Source organism: Terrapene carolina, unplaced genomic scaffold, assembly GCF_002925995.2.
Source record: "Terrapene carolina triunguis isolate 2854851 unplaced genomic scaffold, T_m_triunguis-2.0 Scaffold69, whole genome shotgun sequence".
Classification (NCBI taxonomy): Eukaryota; Metazoa; Chordata; order Testudines; family Emydidae; genus Terrapene; species Terrapene triunguis.
In genome coordinates, this window is record NW_020664420.1 from 20037199 (window position 1) to 20058863 (window position 21665).

At 40.6% G+C, this 21665-nt stretch overlaps 1 protein-coding gene across 1 annotated transcript in view; it reads right to left on the minus strand.

Moving 5' to 3' along the window:
• Positions 1-1153: 1153 nt before the first annotated feature.
• LIFR (LIF receptor subunit alpha) overlaps positions 1154-21665 on the minus strand; it is a 76907-nt gene continuing 56395 nt past the window's right edge. The window contains exons 11-20 of the mRNA XM_026649058.2: positions 21252-21414; positions 21086-21156; positions 20444-20657; positions 17437-17616; positions 12586-12687; positions 9652-9819; positions 8213-8368; positions 7247-7340; positions 5764-5842; positions 1154-4495 (exon numbers count right to left, since the gene is read on the minus strand). Of these exons, the coding sequence (XP_026504843.1) occupies positions 3857-4495; positions 5764-5842; positions 7247-7340; positions 8213-8368; positions 9652-9819; positions 12586-12687; positions 17437-17616; positions 20444-20657; positions 21086-21156; positions 21252-21414 (1866 nt within the window). The 3' untranslated portion in view covers positions 1154-3856. The remainder of the gene's footprint in view (positions 4496-5763; positions 5843-7246; positions 7341-8212; positions 8369-9651; positions 9820-12585; positions 12688-17436; positions 17617-20443; positions 20658-21085; positions 21157-21251; positions 21415-21665) is intronic.

A 21665-nucleotide genomic window follows, 5' to 3' on the forward strand; every position in this document is an offset into this window, starting at 1 on the left:
ATTGGGAAACTACAAGGCATCAATTAAGGAGCCTAATTTCATTTGAAACCTGTGGCTTTCTCCTTACAACTCCCATTAATGTTTATGGAAGTTAAACAGCACCATGCATAGAGAGTAACCTTGGAATGGAAGACTAGTTACACCTCTACTTTTTTCTTTACGGCGCTTCAGCGATTAGTGTACATTTGCACAGGTTTGGAAAGAAATTCAATCACTTAACAATATTAGTCATTCACTCCTATTTTATCCTTTCAGACCCAAAGGTTGGCTGACATCTTCACTAATTTGTTATGCCTCTTCCTGGAGATTTTACTGAAAATTCTGGTGTTTGTGCTCATTGAAAATGACAATCTTTACTTTAACATCAGGCATCTGAAGTAGCTTTCAAAGTACTCCACTGTATCTGTGAACTAGCACATAACTGAATTGCACTGCTAGCCAGGCCTAGATTGTTATGAAGACAGCTGCTAACTGGTTTGTAACAATTTAACACACTGTATCTGATATATGCACATACAGCATATAGACACACACCTGTCTGTCTCACCTACTAGTCTCATCCCCATTACAGTGGCATAATGCGAAGCGGGTATTCAAGCCCTTGCATTGAGAATAGGAGTTCTTGGCCATAAACCCCAAGATCAGAAAGTGCCCCAGAAAGCCTGTGCAAGGGATGTAACTAACTCACATTTTTAAAAAGTAAAGTAGTACAGCTGGTGAAAGAAGAAATACCTGCACTTTACTTGAGTGTTTAGGTCACAATGCAGAATGCCCTGTACGCTAAGAAAATAAAGTGCTCCCTCATCACTCAGAAATCAAATTATTTCAAATATTGTTGCCTTTACTGTCAATAAATGGTGAAACACACAGTGTAACCTGAGAGCAGGTATAGTATACTGCATCTGTCATGGGCTTAACTGATCTTCTGTTCCAGGCAAATCCAATTAATTAATTTTTTTCCAATTGTATAAGAGAAACAAAAAGGGACAGTTTAAAGTACTGGAGATTACCAAATGCTATATCCAGGTAAGTGAAATAAAAGAAATGTAATATAATGGTACTCTGCATAGATTAAAACTTAAGATTTGTCTTTGCATAAATATTTATCATAGCAAATAAAACTATACATTTCCCATGGACTCAAACTAATCTGCAATGTACAGATTTTGTTCAAAGTTTAATGAAAATAGTAAAGTCTGTGCAGCGCAAAGTATGGCGCTTGCTTGTAATGTTGAAACCTCTATTTGCAAAGGGCTTTTTGCCACTGTTAATCCTCAAAAGGGATTTTAAGATATGAAGTTCAGGAGATGGAAGACCTTGGGGCATGTACTTGCATTTCTTAACAAAATTTGTGCGGTAGCAAGAAGAGATTGAGTAAGGCCACCACCAGAGTTTCTTCCAATTTGTATTCCCAATTGTGGAGTTTCTCATTTAGCTACCATGTCTAGGAAGTGAGTTACTTGTAGTTATGTATAGAAATCCCAAGAAAGATTAAATTTAATTCTGAGCAGTTCAAAAGTCAATTGCATTATGACTTGCGATAAATAAAAATCTCCAAGGATCTACTGTCCTTTGACAGCCCATCCGTTGAAGTTACCGTCTTCACATCCTGAAAGAAAACCTGGTACCTTGCACACATCTGGGAAGTCAATGAGAATTTTGATAATAGACCAAGGTATGGAATTGCTTTTTTCTCCACATTTGCAGAGTGGTCCCAAGGACAGGATGTTCTCTGATCTCCTGATGGAGCAATGTGCCTTCACCATAAATCAGATTTTTAAGAGGTTAATACCCTCTTTTGTTTTTTGCCTTTCAAGCCTCATCAAGCTGATTATCAGTATCCTCTGATGTCACATAAAAATCAATACCTGATCCATTCAGTGTTTTTTGGTTTAAGAGAGGATAGGGAACACTTGGAGAAAGACATTCATTTTTATCCAAGAGACTCAGCCAAACATAGATCATGGTAAGTTATGCCACTTTTGAAGTATAAAGAAAAGTGGGTGCAGATACAGAATCTTAGTATTTATTGCTGTGATCAGGTTTAAGGTAATTTTTGTCTGATGGGTGGCCAGATCACAGTTCCACATGCAGTGGATGTGTATGGTTTTGGAGACCTGTCTTCCTGATCTGCTCCGACTACTTCAGAGCTGTGGGTCTAATATCAAATTCAGCAGGACTGGCTGTCTCAGTGCTCGGTTTAGAAAGCTATTTCTGCAAATTAATTATTTGAGGAGCCACAAATTAATGCTCGAAATCGAGACCTTAAAAGGATTTAGCTAAGAGCTTAAGAGCACACTGTTTTACTTCAATGTTGCATCACATGACCCTCCATCATTATTATTTTTTTTTTAACAATTAGAAACAGATTTAAGTTATAAAGCATTTAAAAAACAAAGTCAATGAAGTAATGGCTTGGTTCTTGTGATGCATCTGTCACAATCTAATGTTTATACATTGAAGTGTTACAATTAGAGCTGTTTATAGCAGGTTTATGTGACGTAGGTGTGAAAGCAGAAATACTCAACGATGATGATTTTTAACATTTCTTTAAAAACACACACAAATGCTAATCTTGCCATTAGAGCATTACATTGGGTGACCAGTGCTGGGGAGTAGCTATTAAAAACCATTAGTGGCATTAGCTTACCTGGGATCCCCCTTGCCTGTAGAGAAATCTCACCTTATGTTTCCACGTAGGATTTGGAAAGAGTGCTCTGTTTGGTAGATAATGTTTCTGGAGTTTAGCCACAGAGTGTCTTCCTGGCTGGTGGGGACTATTACAGATAAAGACCAACCTTTCTCACTGGTGGAGCAAATCTGCCTGGGCAGCTAGTGCTACTAAATGCAATCTATGGAGCAGTCTCTACTGATAGGTTAATGCAACCAACAACTGTTGAAGAATGAGACTAATCACTCGGGTGGCCTGCTCACAGCACTTTAGTTCTAGACTAATAATGGTCTAAACTAGTGTTTCTAGAAGAAAAAGATGCTTAACCTCTTTGAGGTAGCAGATCTGGAGCTGCAGCTCTAAAATACAAAACACATTAGTGCAATATGTTAGGAAATACTACCTCCTTAACCAAAAGAGAAAAAAGATAGTGTTTTAAGGTTTAAAAAATTAATGCTGAAGTTTAAACATTTTGCAGTTCTTGTTGAGGTTTAAATCAGTGTTATACTCATTTTCCAAGTTTGTACCCCTGAGTCAGATATTGAATAAACATTGTACAGTAGGTACAGAATCTAGAGTTCTGGTTATCAAACAACAAACATGAATAGCCATTGTTTAAAGTGTTAAATGATTATGATATTTTTACCCGTGGGACTTTAACTAAGCACAGATTAAAGTGCTAATTGTAATGTCTTGGTAACAGATTTAATTAACTACCAATCTAAGCATGTAATTTCCAACTGTTAGACTGAAAGTTTACCTACCGCCATCACCCTCATCTAGACAGTTTATAAACTGATTTGGATTTAGTTATTCTGAATATTCATTATAAGAGCCAGTTAACAACAGAAGTAGAACACCTTTCAAAGTAACAAGTTGTATGAGATCACATTGATCTTGAAACACAACTTGAAAGCAGACAGAGTTCTTTGACTAGGATTACGAGGAGATCTAACCTCAAAACCCCTATATCTTCATAGTATAATAACTGAGTTTCTATAACTGAGTTTTTAGCCTGTATTAAAATGGAACATTAACACTTTAACTTAAATGTGGTAACATTCAGCTCACAAAAAAAAAAAAGCTGCTGACTGTCTCCAAGGATAACCCATGCTGATATGACAACACTAGGAACAAGAACTTATTGAATGGCAAGTTCGGATGAAATGACGATTACCATGATGGTTAATCATTTGGTTTGTTCTGAAAAAAATTTGTAAAGGACCACCCAGTGTTGTTATGGGTGGGAGAGTCTTCATAATCCTTTGGGGGGATCAAAAACTGTCGAGAATTAATGGAGCACGGACTTCCAAAAGATCCATTTTCATTGTTGCTTTGAATTGATATAGGAGAGTCTGGAGAGTCTAACTTCCAGACATTAGTGTTTGCTTGAGGTCTGTAGCCCGCAGTTTTATCTAAGTCCTCTTCTGTGGGTGAGTGACTCTCCATTTTCATAGCATTAATTGGCAGTTGCATTTGTGGCTTATAGCCTGCTGTAGTGACAAAGTTAATTTCTGGCTCTTCCTCTGGATTAACTTGAGGCTGATACATTGACTGAATGTCAATATAAATGACTTGAGAAGATCCCACAGGTTCATCTATTGGTGGACTGGAGATCTCCTCCTCAATGATTGGTGGGCAGTATGACACCACCACGTGGCTTCCTGTTTCTGGGTCAGACCCATCTTCAGGAAGCTCACTATCCGCTACAGGGGATATAATTTCTGTGTCTTCTATCTTAAGGACTGTGGATTGCGTTTCCACCACTTCCACACTATTCGGGGTACAAGGGTTCATTTCCAAGGTTTTAAGAGCTGTGTTCCCCTAAAAAAAAGCCACAAGAAAAGCAGGAAAGTGAGGATAATGCAAAAGAATTGGATATTAAGAAAATGTAATACTATTTTAGTTCATATAGACAGTACAGTAACTCCTCACTTAAAGTCATCCCGGTTAACATTGTTTCGTTGTTACGTTGCTGATCAATTAGAGAACATGCTCGTTTAAAGTTGCGCAATGCTCCCTTATAACGTCGTTTGGCAGCCGCCTGCTTTGTCCACTGCTTGCAGAAAGAGCAGCCCGTTGGAGCTAGCTGGTGGGGGCTTGGAACCAGGGTGGGCGGGCGGCCCCCCTTTCAGCTCCCCATTCCCCTAAGCTCCTTGTGTGGCAGCCGCCCAGCAGGCTATCAATTGCCTGCAGTTCAGCTGTCCCTCCCTCCACTGCCATGTGCTGCTCCTGCCCTCTGCCTTGGAGGTGCTCTCTGGAGCCTCCTGCTTGCTTTGCGAGGGGGGGGAGGGAAGGGAGGCAAATGTCAGGGTGTCCCCCTCCCCCCTTCTCCTGCCCCCTGCTTACCCCATTTCCAAAGAGCAGGGGGGGGACACGACAGGGTTCAGGACGGAGGGAGCTTGCTGGCAGGAGCTGCTGTCTCAATTTGCTGATCTATTTAAAAAGGCAGTGTACTTAGAGTGGGGTCAGCGTACTTAAACGGGCAATGCGCATCTCTCTCTCTCTTACAGACCTTGGCTACTCTGGCGCTGGACAGCGCTGCAACTTGCTGCACTCACGGGTGTGAAAACGCCCTCCCCCCGAGCGCAGCGAGTGCAGCGCTGTAAAGCACCAGTGTAATCAGAGCCTGCAGCGCTGCACGCTCGCTCGCAGCACTGCAAGCTACTCCCCTCGGAGAGGTGGAGTACATACAGCGCGACGAGAGCTCTCTCGCAGCACTGGCAGCGCGACTACACTCGCGCTTCACAGCGCTGCCGCAGCTGTGAATTCCCGAGTGTAGCCAAGGCCTTACATGGTGTGTGTCTCTGTCTGCCATGCTGTCTCTCCTCCCTCCATTCATGCTGCCTTGTAGTGTGAGGCTACATTAACAACAACCCTTGAGGGCTCAGCCGAGTGCTAGTTCATCATTTAGCAGTGAGGCATTCGCTGGAGTTGCAGCCAGGGACTGGTGGCTGGGCTGGAGCAGAGCTGGGGGAAGAGCAGGGCTGGGTAGTGCTCCCTCCCCACTTCCTTGTGGGGGCTGACCCGGGCTCCTCGGTTTGGGGACCACTGTTTTAGATGCTTAAAATTTTAATTAAAATGAAGGTTACCTCACATATATTCTTCTGAAATTGCAATGCCTTACTGTTCTCAGGATTTGGAATGTCAGGGTAGAACGTTTCTTTAATCCTTTATAGAGAAAAGTTAAGTAATTTTCAAAATTACCAGCAAAGGTTCAGCATGTCAAAATAAGAAAGCAAGAAAAACAGTCATGATGTTACTATCAGGTCGTAATCCTCAACACAGAGTATAAACTTTAACTGTTCAAATTTTTCACTTCACACAGTTGTGCTTTAGGCTGCATGTAAAAAAAATGTACACATTCTTCTGATGCTTCCACTGGAGTTTCAGGTTTCTGAAAGCTTGAAGATGGACTGTAAATTGATCATGGGCAGATCACAAATTAAATGTATGCCTAATTCTACACATTTTAATTCAAGTTCTACTACACCTGACCTTGCATGCAGCCTCAGGTGGAGGAGAAGAGCACTGGAAAATGAGCAGAAGATTTGGGTTCTTCTGGCTCTGTCACTGACTCACTGTGGGACCTTGTGGCCAAATCGCTACTTCTCTGGGCCTCCCTTCTCTCCTATCCCTCCCAACTATAAAATGGGAATACCACCCACCCTCACCCAAAGGTCTTGTGTAAAGCCCACTGAAATCCTCAGGTGTTTTGGGAAGCATGACAGGGGGTACCAGGCCTTTTAAGGCTCCCTGCAGGAGCAGTGAAGGTGGCTCCTCCAGGCCTGCCTAGAAAGGTTGCAGGGAAGCAACCAATCAGAGCCCAACAGGCTCAGTTAAAAGGAGCCAAAGGGGCTTAGCAGGTCAGTCACTGGCTAGGACCAGAAGGGTGAGGAAGGGCTGGAAGGCTGCAAAACTCTTCAGGGAAGGAGGCCTGGGAGAGACCCTGCTCAAGCAGGGATAAGACAGAGAGACCCCAAGGACTGTAACCCTAAGGTAATAGGTGAAGGCGATGAGACCGACTGTGAAACAGCCCAGGGAATGCAGCAGCAACTCTTACGGAAAGCAGCACGTGGCTGCTGTTTGCAGGGTCCCTGGGTTGGGACCCAGAGTAGCAGGTGGGCCTGGGTCCCCCTTCCCGCACCAGCCAGTGGAGAAGTGACCTAAACCCTAAAGAGGTTAAAAGATTCTTTACTAAAAGCCCAATAAAGGGGGCTAGATTTAAAGGTGCCCAACAGGGACTGAAGAGAGCAGGCACCCTCAGGAAGAATGGGCTGAGTCCAGCTTGAGCCAGGGAACTGGAAGACTTGTTTATATTTGTTTTTGACTTGAGTACCCTAGAAGGGGTTTGTCCATTTTAGATTGTGTGTGACCTGCCTGGAGTGCTGGGCCACTGAAAACCTGTCTAGCGAGGTCGGCAGCCTATAGGGGCACCAGGAGAAAAATAAGATTGCAGCACCACACCCAGCCAACAGGAGGCACTCATGAGAGGTGAGTGCACCCCCTCACAGGAAGGCAATAAATTACTCAACACAAACAAATAGAAGAATTTAACTGAAAATGAGCGTTTACCATTCCCTCTTTTGGTAGCAAAGGATGCTGGTCACCACTCCAAGCACAACAGCTACTGCCACTGGGATGAGAATGGCAATGATCAACCCCACGGCTGGGAAAAAATAATGAAAAACAGTAAGAGATATTCAAAGTTATCAACAAAGTGTGGCTCACAACCCTTTTGTAACATTCCCAGATATTATAGGCCGCTTTATAGATCAGTGACAGCTCATCAAGCCCCATCTGCCTACAACAGGGGCCTATACCACATCCTTCATTGCAAAAGACAAACCCTCCGATAATGTAGTTCGTCAATTGTGAAATAGTGTGTAGAAAAGGAAGAGGTTTCTGTTTGATCCCCTATTGGTACTAAGCTTCACATGCATGATGATAGGACTGATTGCAAATTTTATCCCAGAGAGCATAACTGCTAGTGTTTATTGTATTTTAGGTGGCTATTTAAAATTATCAAACTATTTGTCTATTCTGTGGCAGTGATTTCTACAGGTTAATTACATGTTGCATAAGTGCATTGCCTTTTACCTAGTTTAGTCTTTTAAGATCACTGAGCATCTCCTTTTCTCCCCTAACGAAAGTGCCCGTTTAGCCTTCTGGGCAGTCATTTCATGCACTTCTTCGTTCCAAACTGAGTAAACCTCTTTTTTTTTTCCCCTCTGATCCTCAGGTGGCTTTAGTAATTTTCAATCTTTTGAGCAGTTATGGGTTCAGACCCCATCCATATGTATGAGTTGATGAAGTTTTTAAACAAGCATTAATTATTATGAGCTTCATAGTAGCTGTAACAGTTGAATAGCTTTAAGGTTAATTTCCCCCCCCCGATCTGCTATTTAAAAATACAGATAACAGTTCTGGGATAGCTAAGCAGGAAAAGACATCAGATGAGTCCAAAATAAAGATCATAGTACTGTTTGACTTAAGCATTGCCATGCTAGAAGTATTAGCGAACAGGAATGTTCAACTTACAATTCTCCTTTGTCACCACATACAGGTCTTTCGATGGGCCTATTCCACCAACGGTATAGGCTCGTAAGCCCAGTCGGTAACTTGTTTTGCCTTGAAGATCAAGTATTCTCAAAGACTTTTTCGTTAGGTCAGTAATATTCTTTTCTGTTTTGTTTTCTGTTTAAAAAGGTAGGGAACGTACACCACATTAGAATATGTTCACAAAACTCAAACTTCATATTAAACTGGAAAACGATCTTTTTAATGGAGCGAAATCCTGAGTACAGAATTATGCTGCAGAAAATCCACTACTGTGTAGTGTAACAGGGTGTTAATTCAGCAGCACAAAGGGTATATCTTCAGTGCAGAAGTAACTCTCATTATGTACACTTGAGTTACTCCTCTTAAGTTAGCCCAGCTCGAGTGAGAGCAGCCGTGCTATGAAGTAATACTCAAGCTGCTGTGTCCACACTGATGCTGCACTAAGACTTCTGATGACATATAATTGCATTCTTAGCACAGCTGCAAGCTGAGCCATTCTATGAATTTTTTCCTAATGAACTGTGGGAGAACTTGTTTGCCCTGTCTGGCACATGTGGAGGAATTGTGAGAAGGCCTTGGAAGACTTAGCCTGCATCCATACTACGGAGTCATTGTGTTAGCAGATGACTAGCTGTGCTAAATCAAGTTTTAGCCTATACTTCCTGATGGACCAGCCAGCTTGAGTTAAAAGCATCACCATACTGGAATTAAAGCCTGCTCACAATCCTAACCTTGAGTTGGGGGCAGAACTCGAATTTTAACTCAAATTAAGTTTGCAGTAAAGACAAGCCCAAAGAATGAAGAACAAGGATTATGGCAGACTAAACATTAATAAACTGCAAGCTGAAAATAAAGATGTCATGCACTGAACTCCACCATTTGCTACAGACTTCATATAATTACATTTCAGAACATCTCTGGTAAGTGCAATTACATCTTATAAGGTTATTTCTTCTATCATTTGCACACTACCACAATTATCAGTTTTGGAATGAACTGAATGAAAAGTATCACACTAACAGGGAAAGAAACTGGCCTTCTCTTTATCTACAGACCAGAGATAGCATGAGCATTGGCAATGCAACATTATCCCAACCACACTGCCAATGCACTTAAACCCAGTTCTGGAGGGTTTGCCATTTTCACACTCTCAGTGTTTTCCTCAGGGACTGGATGTTCATTGTCATGGTGACTTGTGTGATGTGGGTACCCTAGTGAACTAGAAATTCCACTCAGTTCATCTACTCTTGCCCACATGAGCAGTTAGTATTTTAAATGTCTTCACCAGTTCTGAAAGGCCAATTTAGGTGTTGAACAATGCCAACTGAACTGTAATTAAACAATTGTTTCTTAAAGGACTATTCATTAGCGAGTACTGGGAGTTTACAGGAAAATTGAGGACCATATATTTTATTTACCTTCGTCCGTAAAACTAGTCTTTGAAGAACCTTTCTCCCCTTTTGCAAAGTAAAGAATATATCCCTTTAAAAACCCCTGGCAGTCTTCCACAGGAATGTCTTCCCATTTTACTAATATTGAATCTGATGAGGTTTCTTCTACAGTAAAATTTGGTGCTACCTTTGGAGCTATGGAAAGAATTGGAAAAAAAAAAAAAAGTTAAATAACTATCCTTCCATTGTATGCTAAGAGTATGTTAGTATTACAGCATTATTATTAGGACTGACATGTTGATCACTACACTGAAAATTTTCTAGATCCATTTTTTTCCCTTTCCAAAAATATATATATATTAATAATAGAGGTGACATTAGCCAGGTGTCACTACATCAGCCTCCGTGTTGGTATATTATCACCAGTAATTTGTATTGCAAGGGCATCTACTAATCCCAGTCATGGACAAGGACCCTATTGTGCTAGGTGCTATACAAACAGTATGAACACACATTAAAAATAAATCCAGCTAGTGCAAACGTTAGAAAGATGCAACTTAATAGAAACTGTCTCATTTTCAAATGGCTGTAACTTTGCTTTATTTGAAGAAATTGTATTTAGTAACAACAGAGCCTGCATTCTTCTTTGAGAAAAGTATTAACGCTGTTTAAAAGCACTGCTGCGTCCCAGCAGGAGTCACAAATCTCCATTGCAATACATGGGCTCTAGTGCAGGGATCACAGCAAGGCGCATTCATATAACAGGCCTTAGCTGGAGGTACAGATACCACCATGAGTGAAATTTTAGAAGCCAACTGTGTTCTTACACGATAAGAAATTATATATCTATTATATCACAATTTCTGTTTTGAAAAATATGACAAACTTAGTCCAAATGCTTTGATGTTGTTTTTTAAGAGAGGTGTAAATGGTTGAAAACAAGAGATAAGAGTAAACATTTCATTTCATCTTCCATCATAGCATTAAGCAGCAAGCAGTGATCCCTACAAAGCATTACCCTGCCTCAGACTAAGTAATCAGAAAAAGTTTCCAATAAAATTATTCCAAGCACCTGGCAAAAGATACCTTAAAGTTCAAAAAGAAATGGGTCCTATAGCTACACAATATGCATTTATCCTTCACTCTCCTAGCTGTTACGTATAAAGAGAGTTCAGACTTCCAGGAACAGAGCAAAAGGGAGTAGAGGGGTGGTCTTTAAACATCTAAGGCATTCCAAGTCAGTATCAGCACTAGATATAAATGCAAACTCTGGAATTGTAATTAATGAGAATATATTCATATTTTAAAAATGCAATTTTACTCTAAAAACTGATTTAGATATAAAGAACATTGTAGGTTTCTTTATTCACTGTGTCTCACTGATTTCTATATTAAATATACTCAGACATATTTTTACTTGCAAAGTAACTGAGCCCCACACACTCACTTTGGCTTCAACAGTCAAGATTAGAGTTGTGTTCACTGGCCAAACCAAAAAAATTGTTTTGCATTGAACCAAAGACAATTTTTTTAAATGTTCTGGTGACCCAAAAAAGTAAAGAAAATGTAGGTTTCAGGTTGAAAAAAATATTTTTATTCAAAAACAAAAAAACGTTTCATTTTTTAAACAAGTAAAATTGCATCAAAACTTGAACCAAAAACGTGTTTTGAACAAAAAGAATCTACGCTTTTTGTTTAGAAAAGCATTGAGATGAAATGTTTCAATTTTTCCAGAATTTTTTTTGTTTTGTTTTCTAACCAAAACAATTTGGTGAATTCAACCTGAATTCACAAAGCGTTTCAGTCAACCTGCAGCTAATTCTTCTGGGAAAAAGTTTTGGCCAACATTTTTTGCCCAGCTCTAGTCAAGATGGACTCTTTTCACACTGCAGAAGGCCAGTAATAATGGTTCCTTGAAGCCCAAATTATACCTCAGCTTTACCTGTATAACCACTGTCTTCAGTGATCCCTGTGCAACCTTATTAGCTGTAAATGGGACTGCACAGATGTCACACAGCATAGGTGCCAACTCCATGGGTGCTCCGGGGCTGGAGTACCCAGGGGGAAAAAATGGTGGGTGCTGACCACCCACCCACAGCCCCCCTGTCACCCTCCCCAGTACCTCCCGCCCGCCAGCGGGCCCCATGATCAATCAGCACCTTCCCCTCCCTCCCCACATCTCCTGCATGCCACGATTAGCTGGGGGGGGGGGGCGCGGAGATGGGGCAGGAGCGAGGACGCGGCGTGCTTGGGGGGAGGGGGCCGAACTGGATGGGAAGAGGTGGGACAGGAGTGGAGCTGGGGTGGGGCCTTAGGAGAAGGGGTGGAATGGGGGCGGGGCCTGGCACAGAGCCAGTGGTTGAGCACCTTGGAAAGTCGGCGCCTGTGTCACACAGCATAATCTGAAGACAATGCACTTACATGAGCACAACAAAGGGCATATTTGGATGCAGACCCTGTTGTTGATGATGTGCAATATGGAAGCCAACGACCAGGCTGTCAAAACTCAGGATAACATTGTGGGGGTAACAGTGGGAAAAAACATCTTTTGACTTGCAAACTGAGCACATTTGTCATGGAAGTGAGTAATACGAGGCAGGTGGAACTTCATATTGCCATTTATTCAAACTTTTTAGGGCTGAATCCCCATTTTAACTTCTGTATCCCACTTTCACATTAAATATTACAATAATTTCAATCTGATTTTCAGACAACAGAATAAGAACCAGCTAGGACACAGAGAGTGGAAGTTCACTGAATTAGTGAATAAGTGATACATTAAAAATCTTTATTAATGAACTCTAAGGGCTAGTGGCACTGAAAGAGATAAAGGAAATATTCAGCAGTAAGGAGATTCTGCTTTCAGACTTTTTCTAATTTATCTAGAGAAGACTAGTACAAGTTAGTCATATTTATTTTATCTTGTATTTCTAAAGGATCTTAACAATAAAATGCACTTACGCAATTCTTTCATATATCCCGTTATATTCTGTAATAACTGATATCCATTGTGTTTGCAGCCATATAGTGAAAAATTGTATCTCACACCAGGTTGAAACAGAGCTGCAGAAGAATATCACTGGTAAGCAAAATCTTTTTAGCAAGAGTTATATTTTAAGCTTTTACATGCATATTTTCATACAAAAACATTTAAAGTAACAGCACAAATAATTAGACCAGCAATTCTAAACTGGGGATTTGTGGCCTTCTCGGGGCCACAAACAGGTTTCAGAGGGTCTGCCAAGCCCCGCCACACTGCAGGGGCTGAAGCCCCACTGCCCTGGAGTCCTGCTGCCTGGGGCTGAAGCCGCAGAACAGCAAAGCCACAGGAAACAACTGTTTTTCTGCATATAAAAGCCTGAGCAACTGAGCTTCCCGGGACCCCAGGCAATTGCCCTGCTTGTTACCAGCCCTGGCTTTTATAAGCAGGAGAACAGTTGTTGGGACACAGGTGGGCCTTGGAAAGAAAAAGGTTGAGAACCCCTGAATTAGACCATATGGTATTTACATATTAATATTTTCCCTATTTAATCTATACTGTATTTATACACAAAAGGTGTGCCATTACACACACAGTTCAGAGTCAGTAAATAATTTTGACCATTCAGAGCAACCTAGACAGTCTAAACAAATATCATTAAGAAAATATTGGAAGCAGCACAGATTGTTGCTTTCCATTATGAAACACACACTTGCAATGTTAACAGAAATGTTATTTTTCCTTCAACACTTCAAAGCTGTCATGTTTCTTCTTTCCCCTCCCCAGATATAGTGGCTCATCAACTGATTTTTTCTTAGTTGTTATAGCCACATCCATTACAGCACTGTTATTCAGGGTGACTATTCTCTTCAATAATGAGCTCAAGGCTTGAATCGAGTTTGTATAAAACATACGTTGTTCTTCTCTCTCTAAACAAGGGGATAGATCCCAGGGAAAGAAAATCTAAGGGAAAAAAGAGTTCAAAAGAGCTGGCAGTTTTGCAAGGAGACAATATTAAAGGTACAACTGCAAACTATCCTGGTACAATGGAAAGTTAGGAAGAATAGTAAAAGGTCTATATGGCTTCATCAGGAGCTCTTTATGAAACAGAGCTGAAAATCAAAAAGGTATCCTGCAAAAAGTGGAAACATTGACAAATTGCTAACAAGAAGTATCAAAGAATAGCACAAGCATGTAAGAATAAAATCAGAAAAGCTAAGGCACAAATGAGTTACACCTGGCAAAGGACATAAAAGGCAATAAGAAGAGGTTGTTTCAATACATTAGGAGCCTGAGAAAGACGAAGGAAAGTGTAGGTCCTCTACTTAGCGGGAAAGGAGAGCTAATAACTGATGGGATCAAGAAAGCTGAGGTGTTTAATGCCTGTGTTGTGTCAGTCTTCAGTAAAAAGGCTCATGGTGATCAGATACTCAACACAATTAATATTAAACAACTGGGGGAAGGAATGACAGCCAAAATAGGGAAAGAACAGGTTAAAGAATATGTATATAAGATTGAATATGTCTAAGTGACAAGGCCTAATGAAATTAAGGAACTATCCTGAAAAAATCTCGGAACCATTAACAATTATCTTTGAGAATTCCTGGAGTACCCGTGAGGTCCCACAAGACTGGAGAAGGCAAACATAGTGCCTATCTTTAAAAAGGGGAACAAAGAGGACCTGGGGAATTATAGACCAGTTAGCCTAACTTGGATACCTGGAACAAATTATTAAACAATCAATTTGTAAGCACCTGAAGGATAATGGGGGTAATGAACAGCCAGCATGAATTTGTCATGAACAAATCATGCTAAACCAACCTAGTTTCCTTCTTTGACAGGGTTACTGGCCTAGTGGATGGGGGAGGTGAAAGCAGTAGATGTGATATCTTGATTTTAGTAAAAAGAACAGGAGTACTTGTGGCACCTTAGAGACTAACACATTTATTAGAGCATAAGCTTTCGTGGGCTACAGCCCACTTCTTCGGATGCATGTAGAGTGAAACATATATTGAGGAGATATATATACACACATACAGAGAGCATGAACAGGTGGGAGTTGTCTTACCAACTCTGAGAGGCCAATTAAGTAAGAGAAAAAAACTTTTGAAGTGATAATCAAGATAGCTCAGTACAGACAGTTTGATAAGAAGTGTGAGAATACTTACAAGGGGAGATAGCTTCAATGTTTGTAATGGCTCAGCCATTCCCAGTCCTTATTCAATCCTGAGTTAATTGTATCTAGTTTGCATATCAATTCCAGCTCAGCAGTCTCTCGTTGGAGTCTGTTTTTGAAGTTTTTCTGTTGTAAGATAGCCACCCGCAGGTCTGTCATTGAATGGCCAGACAGGTTAAAGTGTTCTCCCACTGGTTTTTGAGTATTATGATTCCTGATGTCAGATTTGTGTCCATTAATTCTTTTGCGTAGAGACTGTCCGGTTTGGCCAATGTACATGGCAGAGGGGCATTGCTGGCACATGATGGCATATATCACATTGGTAGATGTGCAGGTGAACGAGCCCCTGATGGTATGGCTGATGTGATTAGGTCCTATGATGATGTCACTTGAATAGATATGTGGACAGAGTTGGCATCGGGGTTTGTTACAAGGATAGGTTCCTGGGTCAGTGTTTTTGTTCAGTGATGTGTGTATATATATCTCCTCAATATATGTTTCACTCTATATGCATCCGAAGAAGTGGGCTGTAGCCCACGAAAGCTTATGCTCTAATAAATTTGTTAGTCTCTAAGGTGCCACAAGTACTCCTGTTCTTTTTGCAGATACAGACTAACACGGCTGCTACTCTGAAACCTTGATTTTAGTAAATCTTTTGAAACAGTCCCATATGACATTCTCATACGCAAGGGAAATGTGTTCTAGATGACATTACTATAAAATGGGTACACAACTGGTAAAGAGACCGTACTCAAAGACTAATCAGCAATGGTTTGCTCTCAAACTGGAAGGGCATATCTAGTGGAGTCCCACAGGGGCCAGCCCTGGGTCCGGTACTATTCAATATTTTCATCAAATGTCTTGGATAATGGAGTGGAGAGCATGCTTATAAAATCTGAAGGTGACATCTACCTGGGAGGGGTTTGCAAGCACTTTGGAATACAAGATTAGAATTCAAAATAATCTAGACATATTGGAGAATTGGTCTGAATTCAACAAGATGAAATTCAATAAAGACAAGTAAAAAGTATCTAAGAAGGAAAAATCAAATGCACAGCTACAAAATGGGGAAGAACTGCCTAGGTGGTACTACTGCTGAAAAGGATCTGGTGTTATAATGGATCACAAACCGAATATGAGTCAACAATGAGATGCAGCTGTGAAAAAGGCTAATATCATTCTGGGGTGTATTAACAGGAGTGTCATGTGTCAGACACAGGAGACAATTGTCCTGCTTTACTTAACACTGGTGAAGCCTTAGCTAGAGGAATGTGTTCAGTTTGTGGTACCACATTTTAGGAAAGAAGTAGACAAAGTGGAGAGAGTCCAGAGGAGAACAACAATTGAATCAATGATAACATATTTAGAAAACCTGACCTATGAGGAAAGGTTAAAAAAACTGGGCATGTTTAGTCTTCAGAAAAGATGATTGAGTGGGGACCTGATAAGAATCTTCACAATATATTAAAGGCTGTTATAAAGAAGGTGAGGATCAATAGTTCTCCATTTCTACTGAAGGCAGAATAAGACATAATGGCCTTAAATTGCAGCAAGAGAGATTTAGGTCAGATATTAGGAAAAACTTTCTATCTATAAGAGTAGTTAATCTCTGGAATAGGCTTCTAATGGAGCTTGTGGAATCCCATCACTGGAGGTTTTTAAGAACAGGTTGGACAAACACCTGTCAGGAACGGTCAAGGTTACTTGGTCCTGCCACAGCGCAGGACTTTACTTCTCGAGGTCCCTTCCAGCCCTGCATTTCTATTATTCCATCATTCTATAAGATGACAGAAGACTCAGTCCTACCAAGTGCTGCATGCCCTCGACACTCGGTGAAGTTGCAGGAGGTGCTGAGTAGTAGTCTTTGTGCAATCAAATGCTCAGACCTTGAGCCAACAATTTGATGCATGTGGGTAGATCCCTATGAGTTCTGGGAGCCTCCATGCTGTCAACTGGGCTCCGGGCAGGTGCAGGGGTCTGACTACAAGAATCTCATTGTAGGTTGAGGCTCTAGGTGACTGAGTCTTAAATGTTGGCTCTAGATGGGACCTTTATATTTAATTTATTATGTTCTAGTCTTTGTAATGCCCTCTTGGACAGCAGGAAATATGCCTCTTTTCCTGCTTATTTCTTTTCTCCCCATTTTGCTCCCCACTATTCCCACCACACCTGCCTTTTATTTCTTAGCCTGCCTACCTGCATCTATATACCTGGAATGTGCCTTGCTCCAGGAAAAATCAATTGTCTATTTATTGCAAGCCAACAGAGGAAGCTCTCACTTTCTCACACTCAAAAAACCAATGCATTTTCCCCTCACCCCCCTCGGTGTCCAGAGTGGTACATTTGGAATCTGGAAGATTTGCCCTGGATTTTAACAATTTTACAGAATGCTAAAGTTTGGGCTTCAGATACATTTCTTTTAGTAACTTCAAAACATTCTGGAAAGCATAAAGAAAATAATAGTTGAATCAAGAACTAAGAGATGGAGACCGCTGAGGAGAGTGAGAAATTAACAGAAATATTAGTGCAAAGAAGATATTTAAAAACAGTACCTTTTATCCTTTCTACTGATAATTTTCTGCATTCACTTACAAAGCCAATATACCATGCAAACTTTGAATTGGAAAGCCTAATTTAAACAATGATTTTCTCTTACCAGATTTGATCACAGCATCCGTTGCATTTGAAGGAAACATTTCCCAGTCCACATTACAGGGTTCAGATCCAGATGAAATACACCATTTTAATGTGTAGCCGCAGGTCACGTTGGGGTCAGAATGCCAAGAAATGTAAATTCCATTTCCTGCTGCAATTGCCAGCTCTGTTTTAACATCGTCTACAATAAAGACAATATATAAAAAACATTAGAGCTCAGCCCTGTATCTTTAGCTCAAAGGGCTTTCTTGAAGCCTGAACTACAGTTCTTAGAAAACAGGTGCCATGAGAACACGCATACAATGTGTTCATGCTAGAAAAGAGGATCACACAATTGGCTCTGTGAAATTGGAGTAAATTATACTATACTTTTTGAAGCACTATGAATCAAGCTTAGAAGTCTATAGTGAAGTCTGTAAGAGTAGTGCAGAAAGGAGAGAAAACGTTCAGCAGATCCTCGGGTTTGGATACAAATCACCTTCTCTGGATAAGTTTCTATTGCAGGGGTTCTGGTTTAATTCAAATTGAAACCAATTTGGTAGAAGTCTCCAGCTACTAATTCCTTCCATCCATCCACCCCTAAAACACCAGGCTGTTGACTAGTTCCTACAGAGCCACCACCTATGGCCGCCATTCAGGTGGGTCCCAGTAAATCTTAAAGATCCCCTCCAGGAGCAACTAAAATACTTAAACACCCCATCACATCTTCAGAACCTCCTCAACTTTTCTTGAGTTTTTTAAAAATGTTCTTAGCCTTGATCCCTGTTTGCTTGGATCATCTCATTGTATTAAAACTGTCCAGTCTATGCAAGACTGAGTTTAAAGGGAAAGGCAAATCTCAGTAATTAAAAAAAAAAAAAAAGTTGCAAAGAGAAACACCTTAATTCCTCCCTGAGGTGCTGTGACTACTAAAGGACAATGTAAATGCTGAGTGTTCTAGGAGAACGTATGCTGTGTGCTAGCAGAACAATTTTTTGGAAGAAAATATCATTGCTGAATTGCCACTTAAGGAAATGTCAATTTCACCTCTTTTTGTATTCATTTCTCTCCATTTGATGTGACTATAAGGGTAAATGTATAGACAGGGCAAGTTCTTAAATTGTTAAAAAAACAACCCTGAAACACACCGTTTCTAAAAAGTTGAAGATTCAAGGAAATTACATGTTAGAGTGCACGTTTATATGACACTTGCATAGTATTTTATTTCTAGAATTTTGTTAATATGAAATTAATTTACTGACAATAGGCTCAGTAGTATTCTCTCAGCAAAAAACAACACTGGATATTGAAGAGCTGCACGTGCATGTTTTTGCTGCAATCTAGACTTCCGTTTCACTAGCAGCACAAATACTGCCATGACGGAGGCCAGAAAAGCACCCACATAGTAAGTTTGCTTACGTTGAAAGCTCACATTAAGTAGGATATGACGTAGGTTTTGCTTCCCTTTCAATTCTTTCATGAAACCTGTCTCGAGCATCAGAAACGTTTCTCTCTTATTGATGTTATAAACATTTGCAGGCTGTACAGGATGCAGCCAGAAGTGACTGTATAGCAGCGTAATCCAGGTCAGTGGGTGAGTCATGTTTCAAATGATTCCTATGTCAACTCGGAAGACAATTCAGAATGAGTATATGTTGGGTAACACCAAAGGGAAATTCAGTCTTCCAAATGTTACCTTTCCAGTACTATGTTATAATAATCACAGAATTCCAGCCGTCACCCTCGGTCACAGGCTACAGAGCTGAATTATCTAGAGAGCCCTACATTCTGCAGAGTCAGCTACAGTTGTTGCTCATGATGTGGAGTTATTAAAGTGATGCCATTAATTTATCTATCCTGCCCAATTCCTTTTCCTTCACATATGCAGTGATAAATTAATAGGTAGTATCGCTATAGAGGAGCTGAAGGCTATTTAGCCTGAGGACAAAACTCATTCTGGATAATGAGGGATCATGGTTACTGACATCCCAACTATAAATCTCAAACAAAACACATTTCTGCCTAAAGAGATGTAATTTTATTTTCAGAACTTCAGACAGAAAGTGCACAACTGTGACGTCTATTACATGCCCACATGGGGTGTATGGGTCACATTATGTGCCTTAAAACAGGTCACAGCAGAGGGCTGAGGGGCTAGGAAGCACAGCTTCTGCAGAGCTGCTAATCCCCGCTCCAGCACAGTTGGGTGAGAGCTAGCAGTGCCTTCACTCTGTCTTCCCAATGTGCCAGCCAATGCAGATGAATGGGAGTGGATGGGGAAGTAATCTGCACCAGGTATAGGGCTGGCAAAGATTCCTTTCCCCCTGGAGCAAGGGAGAACTGGGACCATGTTATGACTTCCGTGGTCTGCTCCTGTGCTATGTGCTGCCCTTTCCCCGGCATTTGCACCAAAACCAATTTAGCCCAAAGCTTTTCCTTCACATATAGGAGGCTAGTTCACTACCACGGAGGGCATTTTTAGATATCTTCAATGAGAGGCCTCAATAACCCTAACTTACACCTTCAAGCCCCCGCTTTTGACACCAGATCATGATTCAGGCACAATATTGGTTAGCTCCATTAGTATTCTCACTTCACGTGATCAACTACACATGCATTTAGTTGATGTTTGAGTCCCACAGAGTGGAAAAATGTTAAACAACTATGCAGCACTGAGGAGCTTCCACTGCAAGAAAAACCTGTTTTGATCCTCTTACATTTAATCAGATTTATTTGAGTCAAAAAGATGGCACTGAAATAAATAAAACTTCCTAAAAGTTGAAGATTTGTGCCAAAGATTTAACCTCTCCCTTGTTATTCCTGGGAAGACTCCAGAAAACTGCAACACAGCAACCTAGCCTGTAACTGCCGCCTTCCTTCTACATGACGAGTATAATTTGCTGGTGAGACACTGCAGATTGAAAAAATCACTTGTTACTTGCACAGATCAGCTAAATTCTCTGAAAAACACAACCACCCAGCTGTTCCACAAGCTTTGAATGTTTTAAATCCTTGAATCAAGTACTCACCACTTGGAAGATCCATACTAGTTATCCTAGAAGGGGGAGATGAGCCAGCACGATTTTTGGCTACAACACTGATTAAACAATCATTTCCCCCAAGCTTTATTTCAGTGCTGTTCAAGGGTACAGGGACTTCATGAGCCTTTAGCATTATCTCTCGCGAGTAACATGACACTTCATGGGATAGTATTATTCCATTTGCTTCAGAAAGAAGTAATGGCTATGCAACAAAACAAGCACAAGTCACATTAAAAAACAAAACTATCGTTAAAAATCAGGACACAGGATTACATGCATTTAATACTCAAAGTTGGGGTTACCAGGCAAAAAAGTCAGTAAAGCAAGAACGTTTTTAGGAGTTAACACATGAGCACTGAAGACAACTCTCAAAGGGACAAATTTAAGGAAGTTATTCTGTATGTGAAATCCTACTTAATTCCATATGCAGCTGTTTTTAGTAATACATGTGTTTTTTTTTTAAAGCATAGTCCACATTTCTGGGATAATGATGTTTTCGTTTAGGACACTAATTTTCTGAGTATGGGCACTATAAAATATTTAAGAACAACAATTAGATTTACTGGCTATAAACTTTTCACACATTGAAAGTACATAAGAAAAGCAATGACCACACACACACGTACGTACCTTCCAAAAGACTGTTAGAGTTTCTCCGACAGGACTTCTCTCTCTCCAGATAGCCGGTCCTCTTGCAGGAGCTAAGAAAGGAGATTTTACAAAATAAGGTAACTTTGTTAAGCATATGGCTTACAAGTTAAGTATTTTGACATAAAAGACAGTTCAATAAACTTACGGGCTTCCAAAGTTGTGAGCTTTTTTTCCTCACTCCATTTACTCCACCGCCAGAAATGCTCAGAAGCTGAACAGCGTACTCTGAACGTGTATGTGGCATACGGATGTAATGCGTCCACCCAAGCTCTGTAATTTGAGTTTTCTGCACCGGCCATTGAGACATTCTGTTGTTAAGAATTAATAGAATTCTATATGAAAACCTTTCCCCCATCCTGTATCATGCTAGTACCACTACCTGGAAAATGTTTTTAAAAAGTCAACTACAGTATTAAAGTTGTACAATCAGACAACTGTGCGATTATTTAGGAAGAATCTGTTATACAAAGTCTAGTGGGATGTAGTCTCTTTTAGCGGGGGCAATGGGGATGTATGCTAAAAAGCTTTCAAACCAGAATATATGGGGAAATAAATGTAA